Raw genomic sequence first — 13277 nt, 5'->3', positions numbered from 1 at the left:
GTCGTACCAATGGTCTAGTACCATACAAAATAAATGGGATACAGTTGGGGACATCAAACTTGGAGAAGACTTAGGAGTACTCATCGACAAGTTAAATAATCGTACTCAATGCCAAGCCGCTGCAGCTAAAGCTAACAAAATTTTGGGATGCATTAAAAGGGAAATAAAAACTCGAGATGCTAGCATAATATTGCCCCTGTTTAACTCTCTAGAAAGGCCACATCTGGAATATGGAATTCAGTTCTGGGCACCACATTACAAAAAAAGATATTGCAGTTTTAGAGCAGGTGCAGAGACGAGCTACAAAATTGATACGTGGGATGGAAGGTCTCGCTTACCAAGAAAGGTTAGATAAACTGGGTTTATTTAGCCTAGAGAAAAGACGCCTTAGAGGAGATCTAATTAACATGTATAAATACATCAGATTGCCTTTGAAGGGGCCAGAGCCTGCCATCCCCAATAAGTTAAAGTACCCCTAAAGCAGTAACAAAATGATGCGCTCTGGTGGGCTAGATTACTTATTCCTGAGATCCCTCACATTTCTCATTTTCATTGGGGTCTCTCTTGTTACCCACTCCCAAATGCTCCATCAAGTGTGCATGAGTGCTTCCCTTCGTCACGAATCACACGGTTCAGGACTTGAGCATGCCCCCTTCTGGATCACTTTGCCATGGCCACTTCCTCCGGTATATTCAATAGAAGGATCCAGTCGAATAGGAGGAAGGCCAAGAATGGGAAACAGACTCTGAAGACAACAAGCAGTATGAGGAGTCTCAGGACTAAGTAATCCAGCCCACTGTGGGCTTAGTTCAATTCCCCTCCCAGCTTCATAAGGGTAAGATGTGTGTCTCCAGCACATTACAGGGCTTTTCTGCAGTCTGACCTGCAACTTTAGATTGTTGGTTGACACAGGTGAAAGCATACCTGAACTCAGAATTTCCTCTCTGCTCTATAAGATGTGCAATGGCATACTAACCTTTAAATAAAAACATTTGTTACAGCTGATACAAATCCTGCAGTAAATCTGCGGTGTGTCTACCTCCTGCTTTCATGGAAGCAGACAGAGGGTTAACATCCTGTGTTTACAAATTAGTTGTTCTGCCGAAGCAGCCAGCTGACACAGTTGAGAGTTCAAATTACAGTTGTGATTTGTCTCAGATGAGGGGGAATTAGAAAGGCTAAACTCTCTAAATACATACAGGGTCCATTTCTCTATGTTTTCCTTCTGTTCTGTGCAAGAGTTCAGGTCCACTTCAACTAGTATAAGCAGGTCCCATCATGCACTTGTACACGCTGTAAGGAGGACCAATTTCATGAGAAAAGTAGTCATCACACTTCAGTTTAAGTCAAACATTGCTTAATATTATGACAAATTTCAACTACGTGCCTGTTTGTAAGGCAAATTTCCCTGGCTTGCTACCTGCTTTCACAGTGGAGCCCTGATATTTTCTGGGGCAAAGGGTGGCGACACACTGACATGAATGGAGAATGTGGATTGTGCGTGCAATGGCCTGGACATGTGCCAGCATGGAGCACAGTACAAGTGCTGATTAACTGTATGTAGAAGCAGTACAAGCTACCACCAACAGACCCAGCCCAATGCATGACACCTAACTGTGCCAAGAAAAAAGTGCAACACCATTCCTCAGGTCCAGCCATGTCGAGTATTTGCTAAAATAGTTGGCAGAGTACTGAAGGGGGGGGGGAGTCAGACTCCCATAATCAACTTCACAAGCTCTGGCACTCACTCCATAATCTATTACAGCAATTGCGAAGAGTGCAGGTCCAAAGGGCTCAAAGCTACTTAAACGTAACCACTGACGTGACAGCCATCCCATTGACTACTTTTAGCTGCTGGATATCTCCCCTCGGTAAGGATCATTGTCAGGGCAGGTTATAGAACCTGTCCCTCAATTGCTATTATTCCTATTAGTGAGATGTGGCTGTGTGCATGTTTACTGTTTGTATCTTCCCTACCAGAGGTGGACAACGAGATTCTACACATTTTGAAAGCCGTGAAAATGTAACGCAAATTTTTAGACCATTTCTATTCCCCATCTGCATAGCAATAAAATATACCTGCAGTGTCCCAAAGTAAAAAAAAAAAGTTAAATACCTAGGTAAAGGGAAACCTATGGATAGTATAGAACAGGGGTGTCAAACTCAATCATGTAAGGGCCCAAAATATACAATAGTCATTCACGGCCAAATTGTTTATTACCTAATATTTTACAATCTCAAACAAAGTGATGAAACTATAGTGATCTTGGCTGGCTTGCTCTTCTGTTTAAGTGTAGTGCAATGGAGCAGTTTAACCTTCCTGGCGGTAACCCCGAACGTAGATGACGTGACGTCATCCCGCCCCGTCGCCAGGAAATGACGTTCTTTGAACGGGATTTCCTGATCGGAGATCGCCGAAGGCGATCGAAGCGGGCGGGGGGATGCCGCTGAGCAGAGGCTATCATGTAGCGAGCCCTGGGCTCGCTACATGATTTAAAAAAAACAACAAACTGCCGCGCTGCCTCCTGGCGGAATTTTTCATACCGCCAGGAGGGTTAATATTTACCTGCTTCAGGTTCAGGTATCCTCTAATCTTCCCAACAGCCACTCACTCCATGTTGCATACCATTGGCTCCTGATCGGGAGAAGGAAATATGGAAGCACAAAGCATGCGACTGCCGGGAAGAACAGAAGAGACAACACATCGCTGGAGCAGGCAAACATTACACTGCTCCCCCAATAGAAAAAAAAAATTGGCTTTAGACTATGATAGGGATACTAGATTATGACTATGATATGAATCAGATAGTGAGCTCCTCTGAGGGATAGTTAGTAACATGACTAGACACTATAAAGCACTGTGGAAGATGTCAGCATTATATAAATATACATTAATAATAATTCTGTTTTAGGGCCTACCATACTTTTGAATTCCACAAAGATAATACCGGCATGCATTTATATGTTTTCTCCATATTTACACAAGTCTACTGCCAAAACAAATATGTTAGCTAGAGACCGTAATCCTTAAGTGTGTCTGTCACAGTTGTATGTGCCTTCAGGGACAGCGCACCTGTGAATTATTTTATGTCCCGTAATAGGATGCTCAATAATGGAGCTACACAAGCACTCAAAATAAAGAGTAGGGCTTAGTGCACACCAAAAACCTCTAGCAGATCCACAATACACTAGTGGTTTTGGGAGCTGATTTCAGAGCGATTCTAGGCATGTTTAGAGAGTTTTTCTAAACATACCTAGAGGTTTTGGGTGCGTTTTTGTGTAGCAGATTACACATATTGTTACAGTAAAAGCTGTTACTGAACAGCTTCTGTAACAAAAACGCCTGGCAAACCGCTCTGAAGTAGCGTTTTTCAGAGCGGTTTGCGTTTTTCCTATACTTTACATTGAGGCAGAAACGCTTCTGCAAACCGCAAACGTGCAGCAGGAGGCACGTTTGCGGTTTGCTACAAACCTCAAACCGCTGGTGTGCACCATCCCATTGAAATACATTAGCCAAGCGTATTTACATGCGGATGCCGCCGGCGGATCACACCTAAAACCGCTCAGTGTGCACTGGGCCTAAAAGATACAAACCGCTAACGCAGTGAAGTGTGATAATACAGTGAAGTGTAATAATAATGCACTTCAGTTTTAAATACAATCAGAATCTATTTACAGTACATTATCAGTACTGTATGGATTTTCAGTCAGAGCTTAGTGTCACCCATACTAATTCTAACAAGTAGCTCTAATACTAATCATGCCTACACTTCACTGTGCAAATATAATTTGTATGATAACCTGAGCCCAAATCTCACTTTATTTTATAAAGCTTAAAGCTACTGGAGCAGACTGGAATCAATTGGCACCTAGAGTATTTGGCGTGCAAAAGCTTTATTCTGTTTAGATCAGGGGTCCCCAAACGTTTTGGGTTGAGGGCCAGGTCAACATACTTCAGACTGCTGGGGGGCCGGAGTATACATAAAATGATGTAGAAGTCTTTGCGGGCCAGACAGTGAAGCATACCGAGGTGACAACCTGCAGTCCAATTGGACAACAGTGTCACCTGCTGTGGAATTTGATTGGAAATAAGCAAATTACTGCTTTCTGGCTTCATTCTGTATGCGGACCACCAATATTTAAAGATGTAGCTGACCGCATCTATTATAAATTTTGTGTGTGGGGGGCCAGTAAAAAAGTCTCAGAGGGCCACATTCGGCCCACGGGCCTTAGTTTGAGGATCACTGGTTTAGATAGATATATTTCCTATGAGGGAATGTCTATGATCAGAAGGATTAATTGATCCATGAATAAGAGGCGTAACAGATTGTTACTGTATGTCTGAGAAAGATACTTGTAGATCCTTTTTTGTACAAACTCATACATATAGAGTGCAGGTGAATCTTTTTGTTTCTACAGAAAGAAAAACAGACATATTAATTGAGAATTGTAGACCAACTCTGTGCAGGGAAATGTTTATTATTATTAATAAAAATTACTCTGCAAGGAAAATACTGTTACAGATAGATCACTGCAGGATTGCAATCGTTCTGTAAGAAAAGGGTAAAAGATACCGTAATACATAAAAGTGGAGATAGATTTTTTTTTGTTTCTGTAATAAAAGATCCATATACAGTATATAGTCCCAGTCCTTACAGCGAAATGCTCCTGTACACATCATCATTGCAGGCTGCCTTTCAGTGGTGCATGACCTGCAGCACTGCCATAGTGACTGCCAGCTTATTCATTCTATATACTGAGCAGCACTGCCTATATACAAAGCTGCTTCCTATACAGCAGACTGCCATTACACAACCTCATAGAGGGAAGCAGAACTGCTGTTCTATGTATGGGGACAGTGATGCCCACTAGGCTGCCCAGAGGTCACTGACCTTTATTGGCCACTTCCCAGGCCACCTCAAATAGGGCGATGTTGTCCAGGTCCAAGTCATCGTCCCAGTCCTCCAAGCCGGTGAGGGAAGTGACTGACAGGCTGCGGAACAGCGGCATCCTGCTAATGGATGGATTGATGGACGGAGCTGGAAGGGTTAATAGAACCTGAAGGATGGACTGCCCTTGAACTACGAGCTCCTGCTGTGTAGCCCTCCTGCCGCAGCCTCAGCCGCCTGCCTGCCACACGTACCCCGCAACACAGCAAGCCGCGGACTGCTAGAATGGAACTAACCAGCCCACGAGAGAGGCGGAGCCACGGCACACCCCCTCTTGCCCACAAACAACATGGCGCCAGCTGCTTCCAAGGGGGAAATGTTACGTGAAGCGCTGGTATGCTTTTTAGGATCGCTCGCTGATTGGATGACGAGTGCAAGTGTGTTTCTGGAGAGGAGTTGATTGGAATAGCGGGTTTCCGAGGAGGGCGTGGCTCTCGGGTGCTGAGGTTGCTGTGGAGAAGCGTGATTGGCTGGTGGAGTGCCAGTCTGTCAGAGTGACAGGTGAAGTTCGTGGGCTACGTGCATCTCAGGTGAACTTGAAGAGTTTTGAGGTCAAAGAGCTGAGAGCATCCCTAGAATGTAAAGAAAACGGAAAATTGTTACTTACCTATCGGTAATTTTCCTTTCCCGATGCTTCCATGTCATCACACATGGGTAGATGCCCCGCCCACTCTACCCCACAGGATCTTAATTAGTATAAAAGTTCAACAGTGCTGGCCCCCCCCAGTCTCCGTAAGCCTCGACTTATCGAAACTCACAGGAAGGGAGGGACCAGTGTGATGACATGTAAGCATCGGGAAAGGAAAATTACCGATAGGTAAGTAACAATTTTCCGTTTTCCCTATGCTTCCATGTCATCACACATGGGATCTAACTAGGAAAAAGAAGGGAGGGACTCTAGATATGATGCTTAAACAAAATACAATCTTTAATTATTATATTGTGAATCATCCAGTACAGCTTTTCCAAACATTAAGGTAGACTGTGAAGACAGGTCAACTCTATAATGGCGCATAAAGGTGCTAATTGATGACCAATTTGCCGCCTGACACACTTTTTCTGCCGGCACCTTATTTAAAGCTGCCCATGAGGTCGACATACTTCGTGTGGAGTGAGCATTTAATTGTTGAGGGGGGTCTAACCCTCTCGACTTGTAGGCCATCTGAATTGTTTTAACGATCCAGGTGGCTATCGTTCTTGCCGAGGCCGGCTGACCCTTTCTATACCCCGCTGGAATTACCCATAGTCTCTCAGTTTTCCTTATATCTGAGGTTAGTTCTAAGTAACCTTTAAGCGCTTGGCCTACATCCAGTGGGTGAACTTCTTCTCCTTCTTCCTGCATGAATGTTGGCAGAGTCCAGTCCTGATTGAGGTGATATGTGGATGTAACTTTCGGAATAAACTCCTGAATTGGTCTCAGTAGTACTCTGTCAGGGAAGAATGTCAGGTATGGTTCCATGCATCCTAAGGCCTGTAGCTCTGACACCCTCCTGGCTGAGGCCAATGCCACTAGGAAAACAGTTCTTAACGTTATGTTCCATAGTGAGTTTTCTCGTATTGGGTAAAACGGTTGTTTAGTTAAGGCTTCGAGGACTAATGGTAAGTCCCATTTTGGAAAAGTAGCCTTCTTAGGGGGTCTTATCCTTAATACACCCTTCAGGAACTGTTTAATCAACGGATGGATGGCCCACTGCTTTCCGGTCAATGCTGATAGCGCCGAGATGTGGACCTTCAGTGTGTGGTACCCCAACTCCATATTGAGACCTCTCTGCATGAACTCTAGGATATGATGCGGTTCTGGTTCTGTAGGTGGAAATTGAAGCTCTTGTGACAGTTGAAGGAACCTGTTCCAAACTCTCTGGTAGGTGGAGTTCGTAGTGGGTTTCCTGGCGCTTAGGATAGTTTTAATCACTTCCTGTGAGCATCCTGCCAGCTCCAGCCTCCTCCCCTCAATCGCCAGGCCATGAGACTCAACCTCTTGGGATTCGGATGGAGGGCTGTTCCCTGTGAAAGAAGATCTCTGCTGCATGGGAGAGGAAGTGGTGACTGTAACCTCATGTCCCACAGGAGGGGGAACCACGGCCGATTCGGCCAGTATGGGATTACTGCTATTATTGTCACGTCCTCCTTGTAGAGTCTCAGTAGTAAGCGTTGTATCAGCGGAATCGGGGGGAAGACGTACGCTGTTGTAAAGCTCCAGTCTGCCGTCAGTGCATCTACTGCTAGGGCTTGTACACAATGCCTCCTGGAGTAAAAGTGTTTGCATTTGGAGTTTTCTGGGGTCGCCATGAGGTCCAGTTGGGGTCTGCCCAGATGCTTGCAAACCCATTGGTATACTTCCGTAGACAGGCTCCACTCGTTGTTGCTCAACGTGTGTCTGCTTAAGTAGTCCGCCAATATGTTCTCTTTCCCCGGTATATATATAGCTGTTATGTCCCAGAGATGCTGTTCTGCGTACTGAAAGATTATTGCCGTCTCTTGAAGAAGTGATAAGCTCTTTGTTCCCCCCTGCCTCCGTATATAGGAGACAGCCGTGTTGTTGTCTATTTGCAGGACTACAGTCTTGTTCTTCGTCAAATGAGAAAAACCTAGTAGGGCCTGGTATACTGCTCTTATTTCTAGGATGTTCGACTGGGTATGCTGATCTGCATTCTTCCATAGACCCTGTGCTGTCAGTGTGTTGCAGTGTGCTCCCCACCCTCGAAGGCTGGCATCTGTCGTAATGGTGATCGAGTTCATAACTTCGATCATGTGTCCCTTGGACAGGTTGTCGGTCTTCGTCCACCATAAGAGACTGTTCCTCATTAGAGCCGTCATATATATCACCTGATTCCAACTCTCCTTGTTCCATTGGGCCAGGAATCCCCATTGGAATGGCCTCACGTGCCAGTGTGCCCATCTCACTACCTGAACCGTCGATGTCATCGAACCCAACAGACTGACACATTGTCTTGCACGGAGTGTGTCCACCGAAATTACTTGATTTATCCTCTGTATCAGTAACGTCATTTTCGCTGGAGGAAGACTCACTAGGTTGTGATTCGTCTGAAATAGGGCCCCCAGGAAAATCATAGACTGAGTTGGTTCCAGTTGGCTCTTGTCCATATTTATTCTCCATCCGAAGTGACTGAGGGAATCTAGAAGAGTTCTTCTCTGAGTAATTAGGGTCTCTTTGTCTGACGCTAGAAGTAGCAGGTCGTCCAGATAATGGAATAGACGTAGGCCTTTTGTTCTTAATAGGGCCACTAAGGAAAGTAGGATTTTGGTGAAAGTCCGTGGTGCCGTGCAGATTCCAAAAGGCAAGCATGTGAACTGGTAGTGACTCGGACCTACTGCAAATCTTAGAAACCTCTCAAATAGGCGTCCTCGAGGTCCGCAGATAGCATCCAGTCTGATCGCCTTACTGCTTGGATAATCGAGTGTAGAGTCTCCATCTTGAATCTTTTGACTTTTATATGTTTGTTCAAGTAGCGTAGATCGAGGACGGGTCTCAGGTCTCCCGTTTTTTTCAGCACAAAAAAGAGTGGGGAGTACACCCCCTTCCCTCTCTGATCGTCTGGTACTGGTATTATCGCTCTCTTGTCCAGGAGAGTAATTATATAATCCATACTTTTGTCTTGTCCTTGTTTCTTGGAATCCTTGTGGTAACAAAGTGTGTTTTGGGAGGTTTCTTCGCAAAGGTCCAGCGATGACCCCGTGATATCGTCCTTGTAACCCACGGATTGTCTATTTCTTTCATCCAAACATGCCCGAACTCCTTTAATCTTCCCCCTACCGGGCATACTTGGATGGATTTGCTGTCAAAAAGACTTTTGTTGGTTTGGGGTCGATGTAGTTGTTTTCTGGCGTGTTATTCTTTGGAGATTAGCATGACTGCTCTGCCAGTTCTTCTTAAATTCTCTGCCCGGTCTATATGATCTGGCGGTACGGAGTCTAGATTGCTGGAATCTATTGGTTTGGAAATTAGGTCTTCTGCTTGGCTTTCTGTCCTGGGGTAATAGTCCGGACTTCCCCCCTGTTACCCTCTGTATAGCACTATCCAGCTCTTTACCAAACAGATTATCTCCGTCGTACGGTATCTTACACCACTCTTGACGCGACGATTGATCTGCTGACCAGGATTTTAGCCATAGGGCTCTTTTAGCTACCACTGACGATGCCATAGTTCTAGCTGTGCATCTGATAATATCTACGGCTGCCTCGCCCACGTAATCCGCTGTTAGGTTGAAGTCGTCTAACGCCTTTATAATAGCTTCCTTGTCAGCGTCGGCCCGAACTGCCTCCTCTATATTTATAGTCCAGGCTCTGATAGCTCTTGCCACTGAGGTTAATGCTACCGCTGGTTTCGTGGCGCTCCCTGCTAAGGTATATATTTTCTTCAGTTCAGAGTCCATCTTCTTTTCCATTACGTCCTTGAATGATGCCACGTTGTCCCTTGGTAGCGTAATGTGCTTTGCCAATCTAGTGACGGAAGCATCAACTGTTGGTGGATTATCCAGAGATTTTGTATTCTTAGGCTTCATGGGATATAATTTTGTCATACGGTTGTTCAGGGGTGGCTTCTTGTCTAGCTTCTCCCATTCCTCTTTAATAATGTCCGCAATTTCGTCCATCATAGGAAATGAGGTTGTTTTCTTCTTGAGATGAGAGTAATACTCCTTGTGTCTTCTAGAGCTAGTAGAAGGTTGTTCGTCGTCTGAACTCTCCCATTCAATTGCCTCGCGTACCGCCTGTAGGTAGGGCTGTACTAGAGCGAAGTCGAAACCCCCAGCAATTTCTTCTGATTCGCTAGCTGGTGTAGCCTGTTCCGTAAGTGGTACTGCTTGAGAAGGGAGTGAGGCTACATACTCCTTCATTGACTCCTGAACGGCGTCCTTTATCATCTGTGACACATCCATAGGAGTCTGTGACGATTGTCTTGCCATGTCCGCAAAGCAGGACCTGCATACATTCTTGTCTGGCATAGTCTCCTTGTCACATGCCCAGCAGCGTCTGTACGGGTGGCTTCTGAGCGGAGACCTACTCCTTTCTCTATCTTCAGTAGATGCTCCAGATCCTCTTGTCTTAGATTTGGATCTGGACTTTTTCTTGTGGTGTTTTCTAGGACTGAAGAGATAATTACTATCAGTGTTTATTCCACCTCTTTTTAGGGCTTAAGAACCTACCTTCTCACCCCCACCCCCCCCTACCTTAGAGCCCTTTGCTGGTCTGCTGGAAGAGCTGGAGGATCCATAGTGCCAGCTAAAACAGCTGCAAGGAAGAAACAGAAAAAACAGGTAAGGAGGCATCCTAAAGTTACCCCACGTTCCCAGGATAACCTGCCGTTCTACTCACTCCTATTAGTCCCAAGGTTTTCCCCAGAGGATGTCCCCGGCTGCATCGTGCGCTCCTGCCGATCTGGCTGCTGAGAATCTCCCTCCATGGCGGCGTCCTGCTAATACAGAGCATAGCAGTGAGCGGACGCCGCCACAGAGTTTAAATCCTTGATGCGCCGAGATCTCCGCCCCGCCCACCTCCGGCCCAGCGCGCGCCCAATCCGAGCAGAGACCCTGGAACGCGGAAGTGGTGGACGCGTGGAGCGCACGCTGGCCCGGGGATGCGCGGAAGTCCGGAGAGACCAGAGAGGCCAAGGGAGGGAGACTGGCGTAGGGACACGGGCAACCCCAGGATGCAATAGGGGAGAAAAAGGTGAGAGCGGATCCCCCAGCGGGTGCAATGCATTTAGCATTTTCTAAAAGCGTCCAGGGCTGACCACTGATCCGGCCCATGCCATCCGAGGGGGCGCAAATAACAGGTTATTTAAACCTTATGTATAGGATGCGACCCCCTAACCCCCTGAGTACCAGCAGAGTGGGGGGACTCCCCAACTAATTTATAGTTGTAACGGGAGAGGTAGAAAAACAACAATTAGGTAGGGGGGAGAAAAGGGGGGAAAAAAAAAAAAAAACTATCAGGCAAATCTTGCCCTACTCACGTCGATCCTGTGAGGTGAGAAAAGTCGAGGACAAAAAAAAGACTGGGGGGGGCCAGCACTGTTGAACTTTTATACTAATTAAGATCCTGTGGGGTAGAGTGGGCGGGGCATCTACCCATGTGTGATGACATGGAAGCATAGGGAAACAAGAATTCTGCTCAGCAGCTGATGGAGTGATGTGCTTCTGTGATGATGGCTGTGTGTAGTAATGCGCAATGGTTTCCATGTGAAGAGACTGGCTGTGGAGGAGGGACTCAAAGAGAATCTGTAAAAAATAATAATAATGAGCTCCAGAGGATACTTACCTCGGGAGGAGGAAGCCTCTCATTCCTAATGAGGCTTCCCTGTCCTCTTTAGCCTCCATGTTCCAGAGCTGTCGGCCCCCAAACGGTAATGTAAATATTTACCTTCCACAATTTGCACAGGCACAGTAGTGGCTTTCTGATGGGCTCCCATGAAAATAAGCGAGCCCAATCCGGTCCGCTCTTCTGCGGCGTAGCCTGTGCAGTAGAGCATAAACTCGGAGGTTGAAGAGGATGGGGAAGTCTGATTATCAGGGGCAAATCCTGGATTTTCAAGGGGGGATTCCTGATAGGTCATCTTTGGCAAGCCGCACACTACCGCGCATGCGTTTGCCCACAAAATTGTAAATTGGGCAGCATTTACCTATAAAATAATCGTAAAGTGGGCAGCATTTCACCATAAAATTATCGTAAAGTGGGCAGCAGCCACCAGAAAATAATCGTAATGTGGGCAGCAGTCATCAGAAAATAATCGTAATGTGGGCAGCAGCCATCAGAAAATAATCGTAATGTGGGCAGCAGCCAGCAGTCATCAGAAAATAATCGTAACGTGGACAGGAGCCACCAGAAAATAATCGTAAAGTGGGCAGCAGTCACCAGAAAATCGCAATGTGGGCAGCAGTCACCAGAAAATCGCAATGTGGGCAGCAGTCACCAGAAAATCGCAATGTGGGCAGCAGGCAGCAGAAAATCGCAGTGTGGGCAGCAGTCACCAGAAAATCGCAACGTGGGCAGCAGGCACCAGAAAATCGCAATGTGGGCAGCAGTCACAAGAAAATCGCAATGTGGGCAGCAGGCAGCAGAAAATCGCAGTGTGGGCTGCAGTCACCAGAAAATCGCAATGTGGGCAGCAGGCACCAGAAAATCGCAATGTGGGCAGCAGTCACCAGAAAATCGCAATGTGGGCAGCAGGCAGCAGAAAATCGCAGTGTGGGCAGCAGTCACCAGAAAATCGCAACGTGGGCAGCAGGCACCAGAAAATCGCAATGTGGGCAGCAGTCACAAGAAAATCGCAATGTGGGCAGCAGGCAGCAGAAAATCGCAGTGTGGGCTGCAGTCACCAGAAAATCGCAATGTGGGCAGCAGTCACCAGAAAATCGCAATGTGGGCAGCAGGCAGCAGAAAATCGCAGTGTGGGCTGCAGTCACCAGAAAATCGCAATGTGGGCAGCAGGCACCAGAAAATCGCAATGTGGGCAGCAGGCACCAGAAAATCGTAATGTGGGCAGCAGTCACCAGAAAATCGCAGTGTGGGCAGCAGGCACCAGAAAATCGCAATGTGGGCAGCAGTCACCAGAAAATCGCAATGTGGGCAGCAGGCACCAGAAAATCGCAATGTGGGCAGCAGTCACCAGAAAATCGTAATGTGGGCAGCAGTCACCAGAAAATCGCAATGTGGGCAGCAGACACCAGAAAATCGCAATGTGGGCAGCAGACACCAGAAAATCGCAATGTGGGCAGCAGACACCAGAAAATCGCAATGTGGACAGCAGACACCAGAAAATCGCAATGTGGGCAGCAGGCACCAGAAAATTGCAATGTGGGCAGTAGGCACCAGAAAAAAAACCAAATCACTCACCTGACAGAAGTCTCCTCCTCTCCCGGCATCTGGCTCTCTGCTCCCCGACGATCCCTCCTGCAGCACATCTACCGCGCTGACAGGCAGAGTGCAGGGCTACGGCAAGATGGCTCCCGAAGCCCTGTACTGGAGACACAAATAGTCTCCAGTGCGGGGCTACGGCAGCCATCTTGCCGTAGCCCTGCTCTGCCTCCCGGGAGAGTGCAGGCGGGGAAGACGTTCTACACCTGGCTGGGAGTCCCGCAATCAGGAGGACGTCAGCACTCCCCACACACACACACGGCTGGCAGGCCCCGGGCCGATGGGTTCGCATCCCCGCCACACACACACGAGTAGGCGGCAGGTGCGCTATAACATCCGTGGCTGCCGCTGCTCAGATTCAGGAGGCACTTCCGGTCTCGGTGCGAGGGGGTGGTTCCAGACACCCGGAACACCCCCTTCCGTGCGCAAGTGGATTGTTTGAATGGAGTGATT

At 47.2% G+C, this 13277-nt stretch overlaps 2 protein-coding genes across 2 annotated transcripts in view; one reads left to right on the top strand and one right to left on the bottom strand.

Moving 5' to 3' along the window:
• The window catches only part of GYS1 (glycogen synthase 1), a 98718-nt gene extending 93508 nt beyond the window's left edge, over window positions 1-5210 (bottom strand). Inside the window, exon 1 of the mRNA XM_068241144.1 lies at window positions 4893-5210. Within this exon, the coding sequence (XP_068097245.1) occupies window positions 4893-5010 (118 nt within the window). The 5' untranslated portion in view covers window positions 5011-5210. The remainder of the gene's footprint in view (window positions 1-4892) is intronic.
• A 247-nt stretch (window positions 5211-5457) lies between these two features.
• The window catches only part of RUVBL2 (RuvB like AAA ATPase 2), a 51485-nt gene continuing 43665 nt past the window's right edge, over window positions 5458-13277 (top strand). The window contains exon 1 of the mRNA XM_068241146.1: window positions 5458-5479. The gene's annotated coding sequence lies outside the window, so the exon portion shown is untranslated. The remainder of the gene's footprint in view (window positions 5480-13277) is intronic.

This window comes from Hyperolius riggenbachi, chromosome 6, assembly GCF_040937935.1.
Source record: "Hyperolius riggenbachi isolate aHypRig1 chromosome 6, aHypRig1.pri, whole genome shotgun sequence".
NCBI lineage: Eukaryota > Metazoa > Chordata > Amphibia > Anura > Hyperoliidae > Hyperolius > Hyperolius riggenbachi.
The sequence above is the reverse complement of the archived record's forward strand: the minus strand, read 5'-3'. Positions and strand labels throughout refer to the sequence as shown.